Below are 23,685 nucleotides of genomic sequence, written 5' to 3'. Positions count from 1 at the left end.
AGATAACAACTGTAAAAAGTAAGAAAAAAGTATTTCCTGTTCATTTTATATTCACAAAACTAGGGATTTCCAGAAAAAAACTATATCTCATTCTTATATGACTGCAATTATTTCTTGATAATATAAAGCTCATAGATGTCTTAATTCATAATGTGTTTTTTTTCCTTAGTCTTAATTCATAATGATGTTTTTTTCATTTTCCTTAATTTGGACATCATGTTAAATGCACTACCTTTTGACCTGATCTTCCTGTCCTTATGTCATCTCACAGGAGATGTGTGTGTGGTCTAGGTATAGGCTCTATAGATCTTGTCACTCCCCCAACACCTGTTGGAGACACCAAATCCCCCCTTTGTCTCCACAGCCCCCTCTCAGTGGATTACCATGACAACGCCCATTCATATCATGGCTGAAGACTGATTATACAGCTTCGCATGGTCATTATCACTGAACAGAGTGCATTGTTTTAGGGGGACGCTTTCTTTCTTTTAAAGAGAGAGGCTGTGTGAATAGGTTTCTAGAAAGTGTAATTTTGATTTTTGAGGTGTTGTGTGTTCTCTTAGAACTGGATATAATTAGCTGGTATTTCACACCGCCCGGAATTAAATGTTGCAGCAGAAAATAAACGCATGTGTCCAACATCAAATATATTTTGGTAAATAAGCAAGAGAGTGATACAACAGTTGTGGAAACAAGTGTCAGCTTTTATTACATCAGGTTGAAGGCCGTTTTAAAAGGATTGACTTTGAGGCCAGGTGACTGTAGTGTATTGTAGAGCACCATGGAAAAAACCCAGGCGACACAAATAGCAAAACACAGGAAATACAAGCACTAGGCACACCAATTACATGAGTAATACAATCTGTAAACACACTGCACTGTGCATCAACGTGAATACAAAAACATTATCTAAAAGAAGTGTTAAAATGTCATTATTAGATTGTACTGTCACATTTCTATGTTTCTTTGTTTAACATTTTGGTTTAGCGTAACAAAAGAACTGCACACAAAAACAAACTATTTACAAAAAGCAAATAATTCACTCCCTTTGGGTCAAAACAAATCATTCACATTATTGACTGGGATGTAAATATAAGGTCCTATAAAATACTTTATATCAAACTCTGACAGTGGCTATGAAGATGAGCTTTCCACAGCATCAGCTATCAACTGAAAATCTGGAGATCCATCATATTCAACTCTCTGTGATTCAGGCTCGGTACTGTCATTGTCAATATCAAAATGAGTGATTATGTTCTGTTTCTGTTAAAGTCTAAACATCAATATGCAAGAATCACCACTTTTCTGAACTTTTGCTGTAAGTCACAACCAATTCTTTGACACAATTACAATAAACCAGCTACCATGGGAACAATACCACTGACATAAATGTAAAAATAACACATTTTTACTGAGTTAGTATGTGAATTACATGTGTAAAGACTATCAAATCATTATTTAACTATCAAACACTATTGTTAATACCTATAATATAAAACATATATTATTAGAAGATAATAGAACTATGGATACATTCAGTAACAATTCGTACTTCTTATAAGGCTAACCGCTTATAATTTTGATCAGCCAGTAACACTACTAGTGTGATTGTTACAGTTTTAAAACTGTAAAACAAATTCTTAGCTTAGTATACATTCAACAATGAACTTGTGAGAGAAAAAAATTAAGTAACTGTAATATGATGTTTTCATAACCTTTGCGTCCTATGATATTCATTTTTAACCCCATTAAAATATGGGTAATAACAACCACAAATATGCAGTTTTTGTATTCACCTTGCATTTGTGAGCCCTTCAGGAATGGTCATTCACACATTCTCACTGGGGAGAAAAAAACAACATTTAACAACCTTGGAAAAACTTCCATGAACTAATAGCTGTGAATGAGAGAATATGTTTAAAAACAACACATTCCTGGGAGACTTCCTAACTTAATTATTCATATTTGTCTTATTTCATTTCCCTTCAACAATCTGAAAATGCAGACTCTTCCCATTGTTGTGGGTTTTTCAGTAAATGCTCTCACGCTTCAGTTTTTTCTTTCTCATCCTTTTTTTTCTTGCTCTTTTTCAAGAAGGATGGTGTGCGGAATCCCTTTTTCTTTTTCTTGGGGGACTTGGTTTGGCTCTCCGGGGTCTTCTCCCCCGTCTTCTCATCTGATGTAATGGAGAGTTCCACCGTATCTGAAGTGCTAACACTCAGCTTGGATAGCTCGATGCTCAGATCCTCCTCCATCTCTGAAAAGTGGTCTTTCCCATTGAGAAATGTGTCTGTCAATAGATAAAAATAAGTCAGTGAAAAGAGAATTGGACAAGTGCATTCACACGGCTGTAATAATACATTCAGGTATCCATTTAATTCAAGACATTTCTTGTCTTTTTAGACCTTATACTACAGATACTTAAAAAAACCACAAGCAGTTACTTCTGACACCTATTAATTTGAATGACTATTGAATAACTTATTACCTTGTTTAATTGGTGTCATTATGGGAGAGAGGGAGAGAGAGATAGTAGAGCCATCAAATGTCGTCAACTCATCTGCATCAGTGGCATCATCGTCGTCTGTAAAATGATTGGTCACAGGTCAGACATCCATCAAAGCAAGTACAGTATGTTCATGTCAGTAGGAAAATAATGTGTTCAGTTGTATGTTAGTACTGTATATTTTCACTTAGTACTACACGTCTTCAGCCATTCAACTTAAGTGAGACTGTACTTTGGCACAGCAAAGTTGAGCTATTATCTAAATGCTAATGCCAGCATGCTATCATGTTAACAATGGCAATGCGTATATATGGATGTTTGGTAGGTAAAATGTTTACTAATTTCACCATTTTGATCATCAAAGTAAAAAGAATTTATCCTGAGGGAGACATGATAGCCCGAGACAATTCGTATAGCAATCCATCCAACTGTTTTAGACATTTCACACAAAACTTCAGAGAAAAGTTCAAGGACATAAAAGTCCTTAAGGTACGAACACACTGCACATCGCCGCGCGGCGAGTTTCAATAGAAAGTCAATGTATTTCGAGCGCCGCCGCGCGAACCGGCGGCCGGCGGAGAGCGGATCACGCGGCGCGGCCAGGGGCGGCGCGGCGCGGCGCGAATGGGGCGGCGCGGCCGCCGCAGAAGTTGAAAATATTGAACTTTTCGCCGCCGGCCGCCCCGCGATGGCCAATCACCGTCGTTGAGCTCCTCCCGACGTCACTCGGGTGAGTCTGCTGAGCTACAAGACACGTGAAACCTGGCTGGCGGTGCAGTCGGGAAAGGAGGGATAAAGGGAAAAAAGAAGGAAAAGACAGAGAGAGAGAGAGAGAGAGAAAGTTCCAACACATCGATAAAATGACAGCAGTTTAATGAGACACCTTTTAGTAAAAGGAGCAAGGAATAGACTCACATTATAGAAGAGAGAAGGAGAGAAAGCCAGGGAAGATGTACTGCAGATGAGTGAATATGCAGAGACAATAAAAACTAAATACGACAACTGACACTTCCAAACATTTCCCTAAACATCTGAAAATCTGTTTGGGTTTTCTCTACATGTTGATATGCCGGCGTGAATGTGTAGCCTATATGCACGGCCATCGATACGTGCGTGTGTGTGGGCGGGTTGTGTGTGTATGTGTGTGTGGGTGCATGTGTGGGTGCATGTGTGGGTGTGTTTACGAAGCTTGGGTGGCAGGTGGCGGGGAGAAATGTGTGAGAGGTGCAGTGAGACCAATACAAGGGCCGATGGCAGAGATGATGAAGGCAGAATAGCCTACTTCAGAGACGCTCCCAACAAAAACAAATCAGTGAGGATGACGACGATGATGAGAGAGATGTAAATAGCGGGAAGAAACTGGGCGTGCACATTCAATGAGTCATCGGGCGGCGGCAGGCGGCGGACACAAATGAGCCAAAATGACCACGCGGCGCGGAACCTGCGATTCGCGCGGCCAACTGCCGCGCCGCGCTGTGCAGTGTGTTCGCACCTTTAGGTTTAATCCTCTGGACACAATGCATGTCTGGTATTTAACTGTCAGTCAATTGTGATATTTCAGTCCAGACCAAACAATGTCAGATCACCCGCCCAACATTGCCATCCTTAGACCCATGCTGCATTATGCCAAGTAAAAATACAAGCCATGGAACGCTAGGCTGCATTGACAACTTTGCTACATTCAATTGATCTATATGAGCTGATGTGTTTTCACTGACACGTTATTGTGATGGTGAACAATAAAGATGCTACTCTAAAACACCATTGTTGGAAAGTCTCCCTTCTGCACACACATTTTTCCTTGTCTACAGTCATAACATAGATACGAATAGTTTGACAAGACCGATGAATTTGCAGCTCATCTCTCACCGTCCCATGAACTGACACATTTGTCCTCAAGGCAGTGAAAATAGTTTTAACATTTACTCCAGACAGGAAATAAGTGCTCCAACTGACTGCCTGGACTATAGCTTTATATATTTTTTAAGCGGATGCAGTAAGGACAGCAAACTTTTGTAACATAAAACTACAATATTAGCATCATACCCAAGTAATTATCCAGATATCAAGTAATTGCAATTTATGTCATTATGTGTCTTTCATTTGTAAAAGTCAAAAGTCCAGTGTTATGTCATAATTCATAGTGTACATTTCATTGGTTCTTATCCCAGGAAACTCTTGGCCTTGCCTGACGATGTCTGAGATTACTTTTAGCTCTTGAGATTAGCTTTGTCTCTGCATCTCAATTACTTCCATGAACTCTGTGGCTTAAAAGGATTAACTTTGAGACATCTCACACTCATAATCTACATGGTACAATGTACAACATGAGATTGTTTAAACTCCAAGTGGGATTAAACTAAGTGGAATTTTGTCAAGTAGTGTTCTGTGCCTGTAGGTCAATGGAGCACTGTAACTCTTTGTTATGGTAAATAAATAGTGTGACCCCTAAAGATAATGCAAGAAAGATAGACTACCTTCATGACCTTGCTGTTTTCTTTCTACAGTGTTCTTGTATTCCTCCATCTCCTTCTCTGTGAGATAACTGAAAGGGTTGGGGGGAAGAGAGCGGGTGTGCTCCTCATCCTCCATGATGAAAGCCTGATTCAAAAGGAGAGAATAAATACAGTATAAGTCCACATGGTGAAATGCATCTTTCAGTAAATAGAAGTAACGTGTATAAAACAATAATAATTGTTAAACATTTATGTTTACAGTTTTCCGCAGTTGCTTTGGCACAACTTTGATGCAAAAATTTCCTAGTATCTGGAATAATATGTTTGTTTGTATAATAAACATCCATTCACAAAAATATGTATATTTTCGTGAATGGATATTCATTTATTTATTTTTGGTAGATGGAATTATGAGATTTAATATTAAGAGGAGGCTCTTTGAGGCTTTTAGCATGTCAAGTTTGAGGATGTCTTTGACAACCTGTAGCCACTGTGCACCTGTTGTTAATTAACTTTGGTCATGTGTTGTTCCCTTTTTTGTCTTTGTTTAGGCCCAACTTTTTGTCATTCAACTGTGTTGACCCAGCCGTCAATAAAAATAAATTTCACTTTGGTGGCAGTGATGAACTTATTGATGAAGTAATTCACTTTTGACACACAAGTTCGATGTTTTGAGTGAGTGAGCGCCTTTTACAGGACAAATGAAGGGTTGTAGTGCTCATTATTGGCGTGATGATTGTTCCTATTGTTGCAACAGTATTTGAGAAAAAGTGCTGTATCGTGCAGTGTAGTTGCATGTGACTTTTTTAAAATAGTATAAACTCACTGGTCCTGGTATGGTGTCCACAACGATGCCTGCTAGTAACTGATGTTTTGGTCCTGGGGTCATCATGATACCTCTGTGCTGTTCTTTTATCTGAAAAAAAAAAAACCCAACAAATAACTTGAAGGGCACCTATTATGCGTTTCCATCTTTCTTGACCTATAAATGTTGCTTGGACGATGGCAGGAGTTGTTTCAGGAGGTTTTTTCAAACTCTGGCTCACATTGTGCCAGAGTTTACGTTTGTTCACGGCACTTCACACAGGACTGTTTTCTCAACATGGGCCAGTATGAAGCTGGATTAGCAGCTAAACTGCTGCTAAGGATGGCATTGTTTTTTTGTCGTCTTTTCAAACAGTACTAGGGAAATAACATCCTCTGTAAAAGGACAGCGCTGTACCGACAATATTTGGTCGTGTTGAAGAGTCTCAAGCGCAAGTTGTCAGTGATATTTTATCCGTGTCCTACCTGTGTTTATTGTGTGTCCGTAATTGGAACCTATACAGAACGTTAAGGGAGAAGGCTGTGTACAATATGTCCTTTAAACTTGGTTCAGGAATCTTTTGACAACATGTACAGCGTACCAAACATGAAAACATTTCAGATATATTTCTAGGAGCAAATGACAGGGGCATTCTTCAGATCAATCCGTCAGCATCATGAATGATTCTGTATGTAATTCAGCTCCCACGCTAGGGTGTCGTCTTGTCAAGAAATTCCCAACGGTTTATGTCATATTTGTTATTTAGCTGAACATTTTGGGGTTACAACTTTTAGTTGAATAAAACAAGAAACTCGGCAACATCAACTTGGGCTGTGGGGGGAAACAGCAGATTATTCTGGAAAATAAACAGCGGATTAATCAACAACGAAATTAATCATTAGTAGCAGCTTTACTTGCCACAACATACTGGTTGTTCTTATCGGTATCAATTTATGGAAAAACAAGTCTAGCACCAATGTCTGCACCACACGTTACGGAGATTGTTTACATAGTGTATGACCTTAATCTTGTGCAAATACCTGCTCGAATTATATTATAATAAAATAATGCTTAGAAGATAGGAAAGTTAAGTGTTTATGAGTCCTTCAGATTACAACATGAGGAGCAAAGCTGTGAGCAAAAAGGTGATGATGTTTCAACTGACCCTGTTCCTCTTATCCAAAACCTCTGTGGGATTAGTGTTGAGTGGGACAAACTGGTTGGGGTCCTCAATCTTTATTGGTGTGCCGATGCCATTGCCTGGCTGTGAAGACTTCATCCACTGAGAGAAAAATAAAAACAGACCAATGAGTTGAGATTGTGGGAAAGAGCTTTAAGATTTAAACATGCATTTATCAAACTGGCCACTAGAGGGCAATCTAATATAAAGAAACTACAGCTCCCAAGCTCACTATTTTTTTTTTAAGAGGCCAAAAAGACAATGGGTTACATTAGTGAATGTTACAGTTTTGAAATGAGAACCAACGCACCATGGTCTTGGTCCTGGGGCTGACATCCCCGCTGGGTGACTGTTCAGGAACATTGACCCTCAAGTAGCAGTTGGGTGAGTTGAGCCATCGGGTCCTTTCTCTCTGCTGTTTCTGCGCCATAAACTTAAAGGGGCTAAGCAGACCAAGCTCACCGTCCTCTGCTGGCACCTCTGACACTGTGGCAGGGATCTCCACATCATTCTTAGAGCGTGGTTTTTCACGGACTATAGGATTCCTGTATGAATAGCCTGTTCTGTATCCCTATAATGTCACACAAAGAAAATAAACGTTATTCAAATATACACTTTGCCAGAGGTGACATTTTGAGTATGTTTCACTGTTCTTCAGTATTCCATCAGAATCTATTAAATAGGAAATATCAACTATAAAAGAAACCACATTCAAAGGATGCACAGGCCACCCAAGTTAGACTTACACGATGCTTCTAAATATTTAAACAACACTGTATATACAAACAGCATTTGCAGATGTGCCCAGTTACAGAGGGAAAAGATAAAACTTTGGTTTTGAACAGCGTGTTGTTAACAATACATCAAAGACAAGAGAGACAACTAGAAAAATGATGGGAACTCGCAGTACACACGGAGTGCAGTCTGAAGCAGGCAGAACAACACTAGAAAATTAGAATTGGCATTTTCTCGCAGGCAATATGACAAGTATGCCACAGAAAATAATCCCTGTGTTGAGCTTTGATCACCACAGTGTGAGCAATCCATTGTTTTATTCACAGTATTGTTAACTGTGCCATCCAAAGCACAGTTTCCAAATGTGTTAGGAGTGTCTGCTGAATAGTTGCACTTTTTGTTGTGTGGAACTACAATACTTTTTTTGGATTGTTGCTTTCAAAGTTTGACAGATCACAGTTTGAAGATTATTTATGGATGAATGGGAGTGTTGTGCAATGCAAGTGGTGGTTAGAAAGATAAATACTCAACTCTTCATCCATACAACAAATCTGTTTCTTCAACATCTGCTTGTTTGGTTTAGGAAAGTAATACATGTCCTTTTACACATGTACAGACATATTACAAATAAAGGAAAAATAACTGAACAAATGAGTGGAGCAGCATTATGAATGCAGATGCTTCCAGACAGGTGCACTGCATGGTAGATATAATTAACCAATTAACATCCAATCAGGCTATGTAACATGTAGAAAAATGCTGAGCAGGACGAGTTGATTCTGATTTTGTATCATTTTGATGGCAAGAGGCGAAGATCTAAGTGACTTTGAATAAGGGTTCATTCTTGGAGCACGGATGACAGCGGCTTTAGTCACAAAGACTACTCAACTCTTCAATAGAGACTATAGTGGCATCATCAGCATTAAGATGTATGGGAAAGATATCAGTAAAGAGGGTATGTTTGGGTCGACACAGCGCGCATTGAATGATCTTGATGCATTTGTGAGATATGAAAGGAAAAAGACAAGGTGACTAAGAATGTCAATTCAGGGCGGGGCGTGATCAGACCGGGTCAGCAAGGACAGTCCATTGATAATTACACAGAGAAGGATATTATAGTAGTGTTGCAGAGCATAAACCCCTCATTAAAAGATGAATGCACATTTGAGAATTCAGTGGTGCAAAAACCATACACATTGATCCACAGAGATGTGGCAAAAAGTCCTTGACCACAAGTGGCACAGGCACTACAGGCCTGAATGCTTGACCCCTACAACTAGGGGATCCACGTTCTCCGTTAGGCTGTGGTGGGCATTTTTCTGGCATGGTTTGCTTCCTATTGTTTCCCTGAGGGGGAAGAGTCACAGCAAATCAATACAATATTATTTTAAGTGATCATCTTTATCCTATGAAGAACATGTCTATCCTGATTGGAGCGGTCCCTTCTAGGGTGACAATGCCCCAATTCATAAGGCATGAGGGGTCACTAAATCTTTTGATAAGAAGATGTGACTTTTAAGCCTTGTTTCCACTGAGTACTACAGTTTGGTAACGGTAACCCTAGATATGGCTTGTGTTTCCACTGGGGACAGTAGGCTACACTTACTTGGTAGGCGTGGTCTAGGCCAGACCGCATTGGCTGAGCCCAGAGCCTTCAAAGGGCACTGTCCGTGGCAGGTATAACTATTGGACGAAGTGTTGTCACCAATATATTCAATGAATTGTAACTGACGTTTTCTCAAAACACAGGATTCTTCACTTTTGCTGTGGTGATTACAGCGAGGTTTATAAGAAAGTATAATACTGTCGTCTGTCGACCAATAGACAAACTGCAGTGAGTAGCTCCACCCTTTGGGAACGTTTGGTTCCCCAATGAAAGGGTGACAAAAATAGGTACAGCGGGGTACCCTCCAAACCAGTCAACAGTAAAAACACAAGTACATGTGTGTGGTACCATACTTAACCGAACTGTACCACTGAAAACAAGGCTTGATTTTTTTTGTGACTACTTTTGACATTGGGCACTCCATGTAACGTACTTTACTTTCTGACATGGGAAGACAGACCTCGTTTTGCAGTGACTACGGGCATCTGTGCCCAGCAAAAATGAACAAATGTAACAGTCTTGGTGAAAAGGCCAATTCCGATGTCCAAATTGAGTACACTAGAGTCCTTACACTAACGGATTGTGTGGTCTGTGTGGCTGTAACTGCCCACAGCATGCCTCACCATCTGGAAGCTATGATTGAGAGGGTGGGCGGGCTATGATCACGCAGAGCTAACACAGCTGCAGCCCACTTCAGCCACAGCACACTAAAACAGACACATGCTGACATCTTCCGTGTCCACAGACCATGTCAGGGCCCAGTCATTAGTGGTGTGGTCAGAATAACAGGCTTTAAACTGACAGACGTGCAGCGCATCACTGACATTTTATAGGTGTAATGAGACCAGCACACAGCATGTTAGCCACAGATTTTTTTTAAAGATCCCTACGCTTCACATGGTCCGACAATTACTACGAGTATCTGCATTTGAAGTGAGATTCACTGTGTTCACAGTGTTGTTTATCATCAAACAAAATTGATTCAATTACACAAATAATTTTCAGTTTAGAGAAGGTTCATTGTGTTCTTTAATCAGACACTTCCCGAGGAAGTGCCTTAGACAGGAAACTCAAAGCATCATTGATAAAAAAGGGACATGTCAAGGTTCACTTACCAGGTTGTCCAGCATCCTCATTAGGGATTCCAACTCGGCCTCGCCCACTTTCCACTTGACCTCATTGTCCATCACCAGCCCTGCAGCGGCCACTCCATGGGTCAGGGGTTTAAACTTCTCTCTGTCCAGGAGCAGGAGGTTGTCCTCACCTCCTGCACCCCTCAACGCATTCACCTAAACAATGAAATGTTTTTTTAACTCTTAACTCAGTCAAACTAGTATTCTGTTAATAGGTACTAACACATTTTCCTTGTGCATTAGTGATGATTCTGGGATTTAACAACATACTTGAACATCCATTTTCAAAACATTAAATATTTTCTATATCAGGGATAGGATGGCAGGATTTAAATTTCATCAAACAAATTGTGAGCTCACTGAGAAGTCAATATGTATAAAAAAAATTAAAAATAAATAAGGAATGAAATAGAAAAACAAACAGAGTCTAGCACAGCATGTCAATGAAAAAACAGCTCAACTGCTTCCCGACACAAAACAACAGGTGTCTCAGGAACACTGCAGGGTTCCACCTGGCTCTGACTGTGAACAGCGCTCTCTATTTGGCTTAGCTTTATTCAAACATACTGTATGTTAGCTTTGCTTCAATTTCGGGCACTGCAGTAAAACTTTCTATTTGCAAAAGAAAGGACAAACATTGAAATGTAAAAAAATAAAATAATAATGTGTATGGCCAAAGCCCACCTCTACAAATGGCTCTGACCTGAGTGGTTCCATTACATTTTAAAACCAGGAGTAAGTTGTATGAAGAAATACAATCAAGCTTTTCATACCTGGATATCACAAGCTTGCTGTGAATGGTACACATAGTGAAAAGCCTCTTCGACTGTTTCGCCCAAAGCCAGTAGCCCATGGTTCCTTAGGATCATCACCTGAAACACACAGACAACACTTGAGCTGCCTGATGGCCAACAATAATTACCATGATACATTTAAACAAACCAAACATGAGTTAGTTCATGACAAGTATGCATTTATTTATGTATTTAGAAAATAAATCTGAATTAAAATTTAGAAAATAAATGCATTTGTGTCAAACTGTTCTTTTCTGTAATTTATACTGTATGCCCATATACAAATTAATTGACATTTACTAACCTACATGAAAGAATAACCTCATAAGAACTCGTTACTTTTCCCCCCCGACCAGTTGTTGAAAGCCCGCTCTATCCCATGAGAAAGTAAGCCTGTCATTAATGGAGTCTCTTGGTTTGACAGTACCTTGGCAGTACGGCCCAGAGCCTTCTGAAACGCCACCTTCTCCTCTTTATTATCCAGGCTGCCATGGTAACCAAAGCAGCTCACGTCACCCAGAAGCAAAGCCTCCTGGGATATGGGCAGTATTCCGCATTTCATCGAGGACACCTGTTAACATGGGATAAGAGCAAGTAAGACTGTGACGCACCAACATCTAAATAGAAGCAAAAAATGTGTTGCTACAAGGCACACATAAAACTTAATACAGGGATGTTCATCATGTGCTGTGCATTTTATAGCCCAACTTCAAAAGAAATAGTAAAAGCAATGTACAGGGTGTCGGCATCAAAAATAACAAGGCTTGCAAGGGGCTGCTTTTAATTCTGCTTTTTCCTTGGGTGCAAAATAAGAATTTAGCAGCAGATTTTATGCTTTGAGTAAGATGAAGCTCATTTAATATTGGCCTGTAGCGTACTTACCGCAGCTGTAGCAGGGGTATGAATGTGTATGATGCATCTCACATCTGGGCGCATTGAGTAAATGGAAGCATGAGGAGCAAACCCAAAGTGGTCGATACACAGATCAGAAGAACCTTGGTCCACCACCTCACCAACTATGTTTACTTTCACCTACACATGGCAGAGAAAAAAACAACCAACTCATTGTTATTTCAGAAGATAAAACGTTTTTTTTAACCAAACCTATGGATAATTACATATGGTTTGATATAACTTGAAAGTGTATCCTGTGTGTACCTCTGAGGCCTAATGGTGTAGAATGTATTTATTTCTCCTCAACATTTGCAAAGCCATTTTATCTATATTATGTAATCTGTGTCATGTAGGTCCATGCTTTTTGGCAGTCTCCTTTTCTGTGCATTTTTCTGGTGTGTTCCTATGTGTATGGGTATTGTATGTGAACGATTTTTGAGCACTGTAGCACATACTGTCAGATACATCTGAGAAAAAACTGTTCCCAACAGACATTATAACGTATGTTTACGAAGACACATTCAGTAGTACCATCAGGTGTTGCTGACAACAATACAGCGTCACTCACGTGGGCTATTCCCAATCAAATGGGAATTAAATGTCTTTCAGCACTTACACAACTTACCCCCCCCCCCTTTCACTTTCATAATTTAAGGTATTCAGTCAATAAACTTACAATGATATTAACTGTTCCTTCCATGAAACAGTCGGTACTTGTGATTTGAAAATGACAACCAACACACAGCCATTGTGCTTACCAAATTTGCTGCCGTCACCTCAGCAAAAGACAGACCACGTGGACTAATGAGAACATGGTCCTGTTCCTTATTGACACGCACCTGAGACAAAATTAGCAAATCATTATTACAAATGAAATACATTATTAAAGTCTGCTATGTAAGTGCATTGTACAGCCAGTGCATGAATGTATGAATGTCCCTTGCCATGCCTCTGCAGGATTGTTTTCCCCAAACATACTTGTCAGGGTCAAAAAGCTTGTTAAAAAGCATTGACGCCATGGGAGACCAAATCTTTCCTCAAAGTTTTTTGCTGGGTTGGCAGCTACTCAGAGAAAGGAGAGCCATTTCACACAGATACAAGGGCACAGGAAATTCTGAACCACAGAGGACAGCTTTCTTCACTCTGCATCTCAAAAATGTCTGCGTGGGTTGATACAACTTTTAACTTTCTAGGCTTCATCTTTGGGGAAATTCTGAGCTTTGCATCTAGACGCCGCAGGTGTTCATCATATATTTCAGAGTGAATTCCTGCTGTTGGGAATCATACATATTCACAACTCTGACATTTTTAAATAATATAAGGTGTCTGAAAAAATAAGAGGTATTCCCTTTTTAGCCTTCCAGGAGCCAGAGAACACAAAGCTCACATAAGAATACACAAACCGTATGCGGAATACATAAGCAGATGAGCACGACAGCGGTATGGTGAAGTTGTACTCACAGTAATGTAGGAGCTTGTAAAACGAGCCCAGCTGAAGAGATCAACAAGCCTGTAGAGGCTGGCCAGCCTGCAGCGACTGTGTTTCTCCCCTTTAGCAAAGGAGGGAGACTCAATGCCATACAGGTCATTGACAGGAGTCACCATCCCAACACCTGCCACAAGACATAAAATCATGAGAAAATTGCGATTGTGATATCTTTTTTCAAGACACATTCAAGTTTTGTTTACTTGAAGTTTCCACAGTTGGTGTAGTTAAAACATCCCAGAGAACTTAAAAAAAAGAAAGAAAGGGGGAATAAAGCCTTTCTCTGAATTCCCAAAAAGAGCTTATGGGTATTTTTGGCCTGTACTACCATATAAGGGCATTCAATGATACAGGGCCCTATCTTTTACAGCCACTTAAGCTTTTTTTTAAAGAGCTTGTTTTCAACATGACTCCACAGCCATTCCCATCACTCACATTTTCCAAACATTCACAGAGTTTATATAATCACAACTTTTAAATAATAATAATTATATTTATTTTTATTTTTCAGTTCCCAGGTGCTCTGCAACCTCCCCAGAAACGCATGACAAAGTTCTTCTTCATAGAACCACTGGCAATGAAGAATGTCGTCAACAACATTCTGCCTCTTCCACTGTTTTGGTGTTGTTCAGTGTCACAAGAATTCAGCCTCCGACAATGAACATATTCAGACTGCATAATGCACATAGACAGAGTATACACACTGAATAACAATCAGGCCCAAAGGAAAACAGAAGGAGACATTAACACACACAAAACCACTCACTGATGGGAGATGTCAAGGGGCCGGACCCTCCCAAGGTGCTGGCCATGACTAGGTCAGCAATCTGTCTCAGAGCCAGGAGACCTGTAGGGTTGTTGCCCTTCGTCGTCTGGTCCTGAATCAGGCCTTCTAACTCATCTTTAAACACCTGTAGGCAAAAAATAGATTTAAGGGTTAGGTAAGTGAGGAGTGAGACGAGAACAGAACAAGAAGCACAAACAACATTGTTCAAAATGGCTCCTAGCTCCTAGACTAACCTAGCAACTCAAATGTACACAACCTAATCTTGACTTCATTAAGAACACCACCTCAGGAAGTGTCAAGGACCGCAGCATGCTTTCAGACGCACCTTATTACAACTGTACACAAATCACCAAAACCTCTTTGTATATCCGTTAGAATGGGATGGGAAAGGGGGGGGGGGGAGGTCACATTAAACCTGACAGATTAAATAGCTGCCAGCATTGGCCTGTGAATCTTGAAACAGCACTATTTTCCACCAGCATTCTGCTTCATCCGACCACGGTTCCCATGGTGACGAGATGAGCTCCACTTGTTGGGCCCGTTACGTAATCGCAGAAGAGTGTGGGCTCGTCTTTATTTCCACGCACTTCACTGGCATGATGTGTCTATTTGCACCTATCTTTGTACTTCCATCTCACTAGACAGCAGGGCTCTGTTTGTCATGCATTTGGCTCATGTCATAATATGAACCAAATGCATAGTGTAGATATTACATACTGTATAGGAGCAAAATGAAAAGGAATTTTACAAATAAAATTTGTAACATCAAGAAACCAAGGAGATGAATAAGGATATGTGAATATTTTAGCACAATTAATAGATAATCATTAAAAGATTAGACAGTGGTCATATGTTATTTTAGCTTTATCTAAAAAGTACAGGCAGCAGAGTATATGAAATGCCCCTCACATAAACAAGAATACAACAATACACCTCAGCTCAGTCCAAGGTAAGATATGCCTCTGCGGCTTTAAAAGCGCTGTTTATTACTCATGCATGGTGAAAGCTTGTGTGTAGGAGGAAGGCACTATAGTGGACCTGGGGGCTACATACTGGACTCTGCAGGATGTGGGTGACCCTCTTCTTCTGCTCCATCATGCTGAAGTCCTGCCTCAGGTCCGGCGACATCATCTTTCCGCGGAGGTTCTCAGGGTCACTGTCGTCCACGCGGTCAAAGTAGCGCTCCTCTTTGTTGGACAGGGACAGGGTGAGCGACCCTGCCAACTGCCTCACCTCCACCAAACTCATGTCGGCCCCACTTCTCCTGCTCTGGAGTCTGTAAAAGAATATTGAAACATCTTTATTTTGCATCCAGGCTTTCAAGGCTGCAGTGCACCATTGCTTTGAAAGAAAATGTATGGGTTCTATGGTGACTCATGTAATTACAATGATGGGGACAAAAGTGAGGAGGATTATTGTTATGTGATTGATGCTGCTTTGTGAGTAGAAAGCTGTGATGTACAAAAAAAATGATCAATCAGTTAGTCACACAGCTGCTGTGAACATAACAAAAAAAATAAGTAGGATACAGTTTAATAACACAGCAATGAACATCAGAGCTCCCAGACTGAGCAACTCATTGTCACAACAAGTCCTATATTTGCTTTCATTTACTGAGATTTAGCAGTAAAAAAATATATATATTTCTTCTCATAACAGATAGAGGCAAACTCATAAAGTGAGGGATGAAAGTTCCACTCGTCTTCCAACGTCTGCTGTTTCAGGGAGACGTTAGCCTACAAAGCATTGTCAACAATTAAGAAGAGGTCGGCCTCATGCAAATGATCCGTTTTGAATAGCAGTTAGTACCTTTATAGGTGTTACCTGGATGTGGGGTGGAGGGCTACATGAGACTCTCTGCATTACATTAGGGCCTGTAATTTAAATAGTTCCAGAATAACCATGATTCAAATTGTATTGCTGGTTTCAGCAACAGCATGTGGAAGCATCAAATTACAACTTGAAATTGTGAAAAGTATTTAAAAAAAAGTATGCATACGGTTGGACGGGGATACATTAGACGACACTACACTTTCGAGACTTGCACGAGCTCCATTAAAAACAAAGCCAACACACACAAACCCACGAGGGAAACCGTTACTGCGAGTTGAAAAATGTTACCTGAAACACTGCTCAGTTTTTAACTTCCCCCCTGACGATATGGTGTCGAATATTCTCCGACAGAGGCTCCAGGACGACAAACGTTTGACCAGGGACGGACGTTATTCCCGGTTTGGATACATTGTGGAAGAAGAAAACAACTTGATGCTGCTATAGTATCCAGACGGTGCAGACTGCCCTCTGCAGCGGGTAAGTACTGAAGGGAGTTTGAAGAAGAGGGAAGAGTGGCTGCATGGAGGAGGTTGTGTGGGTGTGTTTGTGTGGGAAAAGGGAAAAGTGACCATGTGACTTCACTTATCCACCCACTAGGCCTTGTGTATGCAGCGGGACAAAGAACTGGCCACACAGGATCAGTGCTGCTTTTTTAGGCTCTTCTTTCCAACCACACTGTAGGTTTCCAGTAGTCCTGCATGCATGGGCTAGTAGTTAAGCAAACTAAACTCTGTGCTATTGTTTTATCACTTGTAGTATCACCAATATCCCATTATGAACTCATCCCTATGTTGATCGGTATTTGTGATTATTATTATTAGTTAATATTAATCGTCTCTGTCTCTGTATGTAGCCTACTGCTTCTACATCCTGCCTTACTGGGGCTCCTGTGTTCCCACAGCAGAGGTTTTTATCAAAGTGTTATGGCCCAGACTTACCTAAACAGAGCACTTCAAAGCCACAACAAATGCTTCCCCCCAAAAGTGAGAAGATGTTTTTCAAAATATATGATGTTTGCCCACAGAACAAAATGAATCCCAGATGTTCCCTCAAGTAGGAAACACTTTCTTTAAAAAGACTATTGCGTGCACACCCCACATCCACGAATACAAGGCATTGTGGCTATGTGAATAGGTGTGATTTGAGCTCATTTATTATGTGCATCACACTGAATTACACCAGCTATATGTATCCCTCTCTTGTTCGCTCTTTATTGTAGAATGACTATCACTGAATGTGCTGGCTTTGCTTTCTTGGTTATTGTCCCTAAAGTTCATCTAATGATAATATACTGACTATAACAGCAGCAAATGGGGCATGCTAGATTGTTTGAGAAAACACTTTCTTTCTTCGAGTGACTTAAATTTGCCGTGTTATTGCAAAAGAGAAACAACATTAAGATAAAAGCAAATGCGAAGATGTGCAGTGTTATCCCGCTAAGAGATTAGGTATACCCCTTCTTTCTTTGTAGCACCAACTCAACTATTTTCGGCCTTGCTGGTTGTTTTCTCCAAACATTTTTGTATTCAAATGCAGCCCATACTAAGTGAATTAAACTCTGGTATATCTCTATTTTCTTGGCTTCTGTCAGCCCACAGAGTTATTACACCTTTAATGTCGCACAATCAGAGACTCTCACACGAATATCAAGGTTTTTGGGGGAGTGAGAGAGAGACGGATTGGATCCCTGACTGAAATAACAATTCCAGGATACAGAGTGTAGTCTGGGAGGCGGGGCAGATATGTAGACATATGGCTAGTTGTAATGAAAAGCAGAACTTTCTCACTCCTTCCCCTCAAACCCTGCCTCCCCATTTCTGGCAGAGTTCCCACCCAAACCACACACACAAGTTTAAATGTCTGCGCACACACACACACACACACACTTGCAATCACCTCCCAACCGCCAGCCCCCGCATTCTCGCTGACTGTTTGAACTTTTCAGCGAGGGCAGTCTGTCTTGAAAGCATTGACCAAATGTCAGGTGTCATTAATTGTTGTCTCATTCATACAGATTATTGCCGACTCGGGTATTGATGTCCTCAAGATTAAAAGCACACCTTTGTCTCGTCATAAACCACTGGCAATGACCTCCTAATGAAGATATGCAAAACCTGCAGGGATACATTTAAAAAAAAGGCACACACCATAATTGGAATAGGGGGACATTATAATTGTATCATTCTTCATGGGATCAATCCAAGAGATAACACCAGTAACTGAAAAGTGTGTAACATGCCAGCTCGGTTGAAGGACGCTCAAGAAATAATATGATAATAATTAATATTCAGGATTTAAGGAAGACCTGCCTTTCTCTGGAACATGGTGACTGTAGTTTATTTTAGCACTTTCCCTGACAACACCCCTTTCAAACTCATAGTCTATGTCCTCAGCCGACACTGACAAAAGGTTGTATACAACAAACAACTTCACACACACGCAGTAGTACTCCCCGAGACCAGTAAACAGACTTTGATGTGTAAAATTGGAGTTCCAACTTTAACAGGAGGCTTCAAACTATGACAAGACCAAAAAAATAAGAAAATAAAAATAAGTCATAGCCGACATTCCATTACAAAGGAACCGAAAGTTGTCAAGACATCGCACTAGATGAGGATCCATTGTGTGAACCAGTTTGCATCCGCAGTAAAGTCCTGTGAGAGAGAGAGAGAGACATCAGTGTGAAGAATAATGAGCAGTGCTATGTTGCAGTTAAACTTTGTTTGAGCTTAAAGGCCTACTTCACCGGTTTGAATATGAAGGTGTATTGAATTCTGAGATCCTATGTAGTATAAATGTGCAAAAAAAATTAAAATCGGTTCATCCTAGCCTGAGAAAAGGCAGAAAGAGTGTTTTTTTAACCCTATATTTCTCTTTCTCGTGACATCACAGAAAGAGAAATATAGGGTTAAAAAAAACGTACTTTGTAAATATTACTGTGATGTCACAGTAAAAGACATCACAGTAATATTTACAAAGAAAGTTTTTTTTTAACCCTATATTTCTCTTTCTGTGATGTCACGAGAAAGAGAAATATAGGGTTAAAAAAAACACTCTTTCTGCCTTTTCTCAGGCTAGGATGAACCGATTTTAATTTTTTTCGCACATTTATACTACATAGGATCTCAGAATTCAATACACCTTCATATTCAAACCGGTGAAGTAGGCCTTTAAGAGTCTGGCAATGTTATAGGCAGAGCATGTTGTTCTGATAAAGTGGTGATGCATGAAGCCGCCCTTTGACCTAGTGGCTCTTCCTTCCTATAGCCTGGTCTCATATCTGATTCTAGTGAGTTTGAGGAGGTTTAGGATGACACTTGGGCTGCTGCTTTATCTGCAGTTCCAGTAATAATGACTTTCACTCCCTAGTAATGGGTCAAGCTCCAAAAAATGCTCTATCCTACACTCCCATAATGCATCTCAATAGCATGTTTCATTGGATACTCCCTCTTTTTTTGGTAAACATGCACGTCTTTCAAACTCTACGTCCCCGGTTTGAAACACAGGATTTAGACATATATTGTCTCCGAGTCTAAGCTGAGATAACGCTGATGACATTGCATACATTTAGCTTATACTCTCGGGTACCTCAGATATCACCAGTGTACTGCAGGACAAGAATGACACATGATACGATAGATGCAAAAGAGGCAAAAATACCTTTTTGCGGAGACGGTTATCACTTGCTTTGAACACTCAGACAGTACTCCTAACATTCAGAGCAACAGATGTTACTTTATTTTGTGATTCATTTGGATACATTTTTTGTCTCGGGTCTGTACCAGGATGGTTGCCGTGGTAACCAATGCCCCTTGTCTGAGTCTGAACTAAGAGGAGAGTGTATGGCTGCCACGTAAACGAGACAAGATGATCTCATCTGCACAATCAACACAAATGATTATTAGTAATGCATGCGGAGAGCTTGTCTCATTAGAAAATATAACACTAGTTATTCTGCCTCCTTGACTGATTGCTCTTCTTTGCTATTAGAGCACAAGGAAAATGGTCATTGTGCTCCCTCATTAACCAAAGTCATTCTGTGTTGGTTTGTCTAGAAGATTGAAACACAACTGGTTCCCCTCAGAGTAGAGACTTCTTTGAAATATTGGCCATAACCCCCTTCAGAGTTTTCCCAGCCCCCTTCCCAGTAACCATTGCTGGTAATTATACTTTGTCCAATGATAGGCACATTTGTTCCCCCTTTTTTCTTTTTTTATAAATCAACTCATCCTGAGACTGAGTGCAAGTTAAATGACACTGATTCTTTAGACCCATATGGCAGCACAATAATCTGTAGAGCTTTGTTTTTGTTTCCAGGTCTACCTATTTGAATATATTTGAATATTTTCAACAGTCAATCTTCCCAGCACAGCTGCATATTGTCTGCCCTCAACAACCTGAATGGTTTCAGGGACGACAAATAGCTTTTAGACCTCATTTGACAGGCCTTAATATTCACAGAGAGTAAATGTTCTCCACCCAATTATTTATGGGACAATTATCTGTCCCATTATCCAGTCATTTTGTCATGCAGACAATATAATTAAGTTGGTATAATCCTGTTTAGATTACGCTCTGGGTGGCTATGAAAGGTATCGTCTAAGTGGATGAACATTTTGGACAATTTAAGTGAGTGATCAGAGCATTATGTTAACGTCCATACTGTCAAATTCCTGGGACTGGTTTATTTCCAAAACACTAGCAAAGGTTTCTGAGGGAAGTAGCCGCAGCTTGACTGCATACAAGTACTTCCCTGTATAGTTGTCTAGGAATAATGTTCATTGAAATTCACATTTGCATGAAGCCAAATTTGCACACAAAGCTTTCACACCAATGTAGCAGGGAAGGTTGGGGAGAGAAAAGAGCTTGTACCACATTGTTTTATTTTTGCTACGAAACAATGCCATTGTTTTGCTAACTTCACACAGAATATATCACTCCGCAGCTTGCTAAAAATTGCCCTGCTACACTCCCACAGCTGGGTGGGTGGCAACATCAGAGCACACTTTCAACCTGAAACAATTTACATTGTTACAGTTGGATCGGTGCCTTTACAGCTCTTGGGTGTAGAACCGCATCGGCACCCACATGCAAGTAATCATGAACACACACGCACAAATACACACACTGCAGTGGTGTGGAAAGAGACATTCTTTGTTTATTTAAGTGGAGGAGCTGGCTGAATTCTCTACAGTGGTTTTCTTTGGATGGCCTCCATGTTGTGGCTTACTTTAACTCAGGACTGAGGTAGTGGTCTGTTGTCACTTTGTAACAGACACTTTGGGAAAGTGAAGTGGTGATTGCATTGAAGTAATACTGTAAAATTCCTGGAAACCTCTAACCTTTATGCAAAAAGAAAGACATATCGAACAGAAAAAAAAAATAATTCCATTAATTGTGAAATGAATTTAGCACTGAGCTGATGACATCATAAAACTTGATGAAACAGAAAATGAAAACGGTAAAAATGCAAACTGGAACAGGAACAAGCCATTTTTACGGGTGAAAGGGTTTGGGTCAAGACCTGCCTTTTCGGTTTTATGGATGTCTATAACTCACATCGCCAGGCACACATATTATGAAATTCTGGGCTTCCCCAGCCCCACATGTAAAGTCAACACATGCTTGTTCAGAGTAATGTTTCAAGGGGTTGACATAAATTGAAAGCAGCTGTTTGAAGCCTCTGCAGCTGCAGACAGGCCAGTTTAGCAATGAAGAAAAAACACAGTACAATGCTCAAATCTAGAAGATGCTGTCAAAATAGACCCAATCAACTCTTTTGCAAAACGAATTCATGCACTGGAGCCAATATACACCCTGATGTTATATAAACACAAGGATAAAAACCTTTGTTTCTCATGGACCAGAAAGTGCCCATTATCTACTATCAGTCAAAATAAACTCTTGCTCTCTCAAAGCTTCAAAGCCCACAGATCTCAAATTTGCACCGTGCCATGTAACTAATGTGCTTTGATCTTGGCACCAGTGAATGTCTGCTTCAATGGATGAAAAGGTAAAAAGGAATTCAACTTACAGTGTTGGTCGCTTTCACAATTATCCTGGAGGAGAATTCTTCACGTTTTTACTACAAACTCCCACGGTTCCACCAGTTTCGAGCTGTTTACATTATCACTTTGAAGAGGGTCATCTGGCCTCCCAGAAGAGGCAACTGCTGCTTTGCCTCTGATCTCCTGAACTCCCTCCGCTCCTTTGTGACAGCGGCTGCCTATTCTCACAGGAAAAGCAAGGAAAGTTGTCAGTGGAGGTTCTGGAGACCTAAGCTTTCAGATTGGACTGGACAGGAAAAAAATGGGAGGGACATGCTTCCACCCACAACATCTATGTATATGGACCTTATCCTTCCATCCTGTAATGCTGGCTGATTTCCCTTATTCACATCTAATTTAAAGCGCTAGAAAAAATTTTTTGGAATGGTGTCCTCAATATTTTATTGAGCCGAAATTACCATATTTAACCATAAATGGAGGAACACTGCAGCAATCTCCTGGCAAGCATATTTTCACTCTGCATACTGAGTATGCCTCATGTTCTAAATATCGCTATGGAAGAGGACATTGCACACAGTGAAAGCTTGCCCGCTATCACCTCCTCCCACATACTCTCTTACAGGGAGTGAGTAGGCTGTGCTGCTCTCCCTCCTTACTACACCACCTGAATACGTCGGGCATCTAAATTGGGCAAGCTATTATGTGCTATAGGCTGCAAGTAAAGCAATCCAACTCTAAACTAGTTTGTCTTATCAGAATATTGCGATCACACCAGGTCCACCGAGAAGAGTGTGGAATATGTTAACTTCTTGTGTACATTCCAGCTCATACTTGGTGAACAGGACTCTGCTGTGGTATCTACAACAAAGCATCTATAATGTTTATGTTCTCAATAAACAGATACTATTCATATAAGGGAAATCCAGATGTTTTGGAGAAGAAACCAACAGGAAACGGTCCACGGATGATTTTTTTATTTGAGTTGGCAACATCTGACGAGTTAAATTTAGAAGCCTCTCTTTTTTTCCCACCCACTACACTGTTGATGTTTTCTTTGCGCAGGCTGATAAAACATTCATTTCCTGAGCTTTCTGCCGTCACTGCACCACACCCACAGGACGGCCCCAGTCAGAGACCACACCCGACACGGTCAAGGGTCACAGTCACACGGATGAAGTTATTAAAATAAACATCCAAACGGTGGGGCTCAGACATTTCCTCCATTTCGCCATCACTATGAGCAGTTATTGCATTTGTGTTATACTTACACACACACCTACCAACGCACACACACAAGCACACACCCACACACACAAGCATACACCCACACACACACATACACAGTCGGAGAAAGTCAAAGGAGGACTCAGAAAGTTTCTAAAACGATGCCTTGTCTGGTATAACTTGTCAAACAATATTCCTACGCTACACTGCCATCTAGTGAGGACTCAGCAAACATAAT

The 23,685-nt window shown here is 40.5% G+C and overlaps 1 protein-coding gene across 2 annotated transcripts; it reads right to left on the bottom strand.

Annotated features, from left to right (window-relative positions):
* Window positions 1–694: 694 nt before the first annotated feature.
* Window positions 695–22,410, bottom strand: add3b (adducin 3 (gamma) b). Of its 2 annotated transcripts, none has more exons than XM_080037315.1 (15): window positions 22,250–22,410; window positions 15,436–15,658; window positions 14,362–14,506; window positions 13,571–13,722; window positions 12,868–12,948; window positions 12,098–12,247; window positions 11,643–11,786; window positions 11,195–11,293; window positions 10,404–10,577; window positions 7,258–7,518; window positions 6,933–7,049; window positions 5,789–5,878; window positions 4,984–5,107; window positions 2,489–2,584; window positions 695–2,290 (listed from the first exon to the last, which is right to left on the bottom strand). In XM_080037315.1, the coding sequence occupies exons 2-15, from the start codon at window positions 15,628–15,630 to the stop codon at window positions 2,043–2,045; spliced, it is 2,076 nt and encodes a 691-aa protein (XP_079893441.1). In that variant the 5' UTR covers window positions 15,631–15,658; window positions 22,250–22,410; the 3' UTR covers window positions 695–2,042. The 2 variants fall into 2 exon arrangements, with proteins under 2 accessions (XP_079893441.1, XP_079893440.1); XM_080037314.1 differs by lacking the exon at window positions 22,250–22,410 and adding an exon at window positions 16,504–16,692.
* Window positions 22,411–23,685: the final 1,275 nt, after the last annotated feature.

The sequence above is a fragment of the Ammodytes marinus genome (assembly GCF_949987685.1).
Source record: "Ammodytes marinus genome assembly, chromosome: 11".
NCBI lineage: Eukaryota > Metazoa > Chordata > Actinopteri > Uranoscopiformes > Ammodytidae > Ammodytes > Ammodytes marinus.
Note: the sequence above shows the minus strand (reverse complement) of the source record. Positions and strands in the feature narration are given on the sequence as shown.

What these genes read in the sequence shown, in the direction of transcription:
- add3b (XM_080037315.1), bottom strand. Translation starts at nt 15,630, where the DNA reads ATGAGTTTGGTGGAGGTGAGGCAGTTGGCAGGGTCGCTCACCCTGTCC. An exon ending in CCCCTTGACATCTCCCATCA is followed by an intron (nt 13,723 to 14,361) that starts GTGAGTGGTTTT and finishes GTCTTGTGGCAG; the next exon opens with GTGTTGGGATGGTGACTCCT. An exon ending in AGCAAGCTTGTGATATCCAG is followed by an intron (nt 10,578 to 11,194) that starts GTATGAAAAGCT and finishes TTCATTGTTTAG; the next exon opens with GTGAATGCGTTGAGGGGTGC.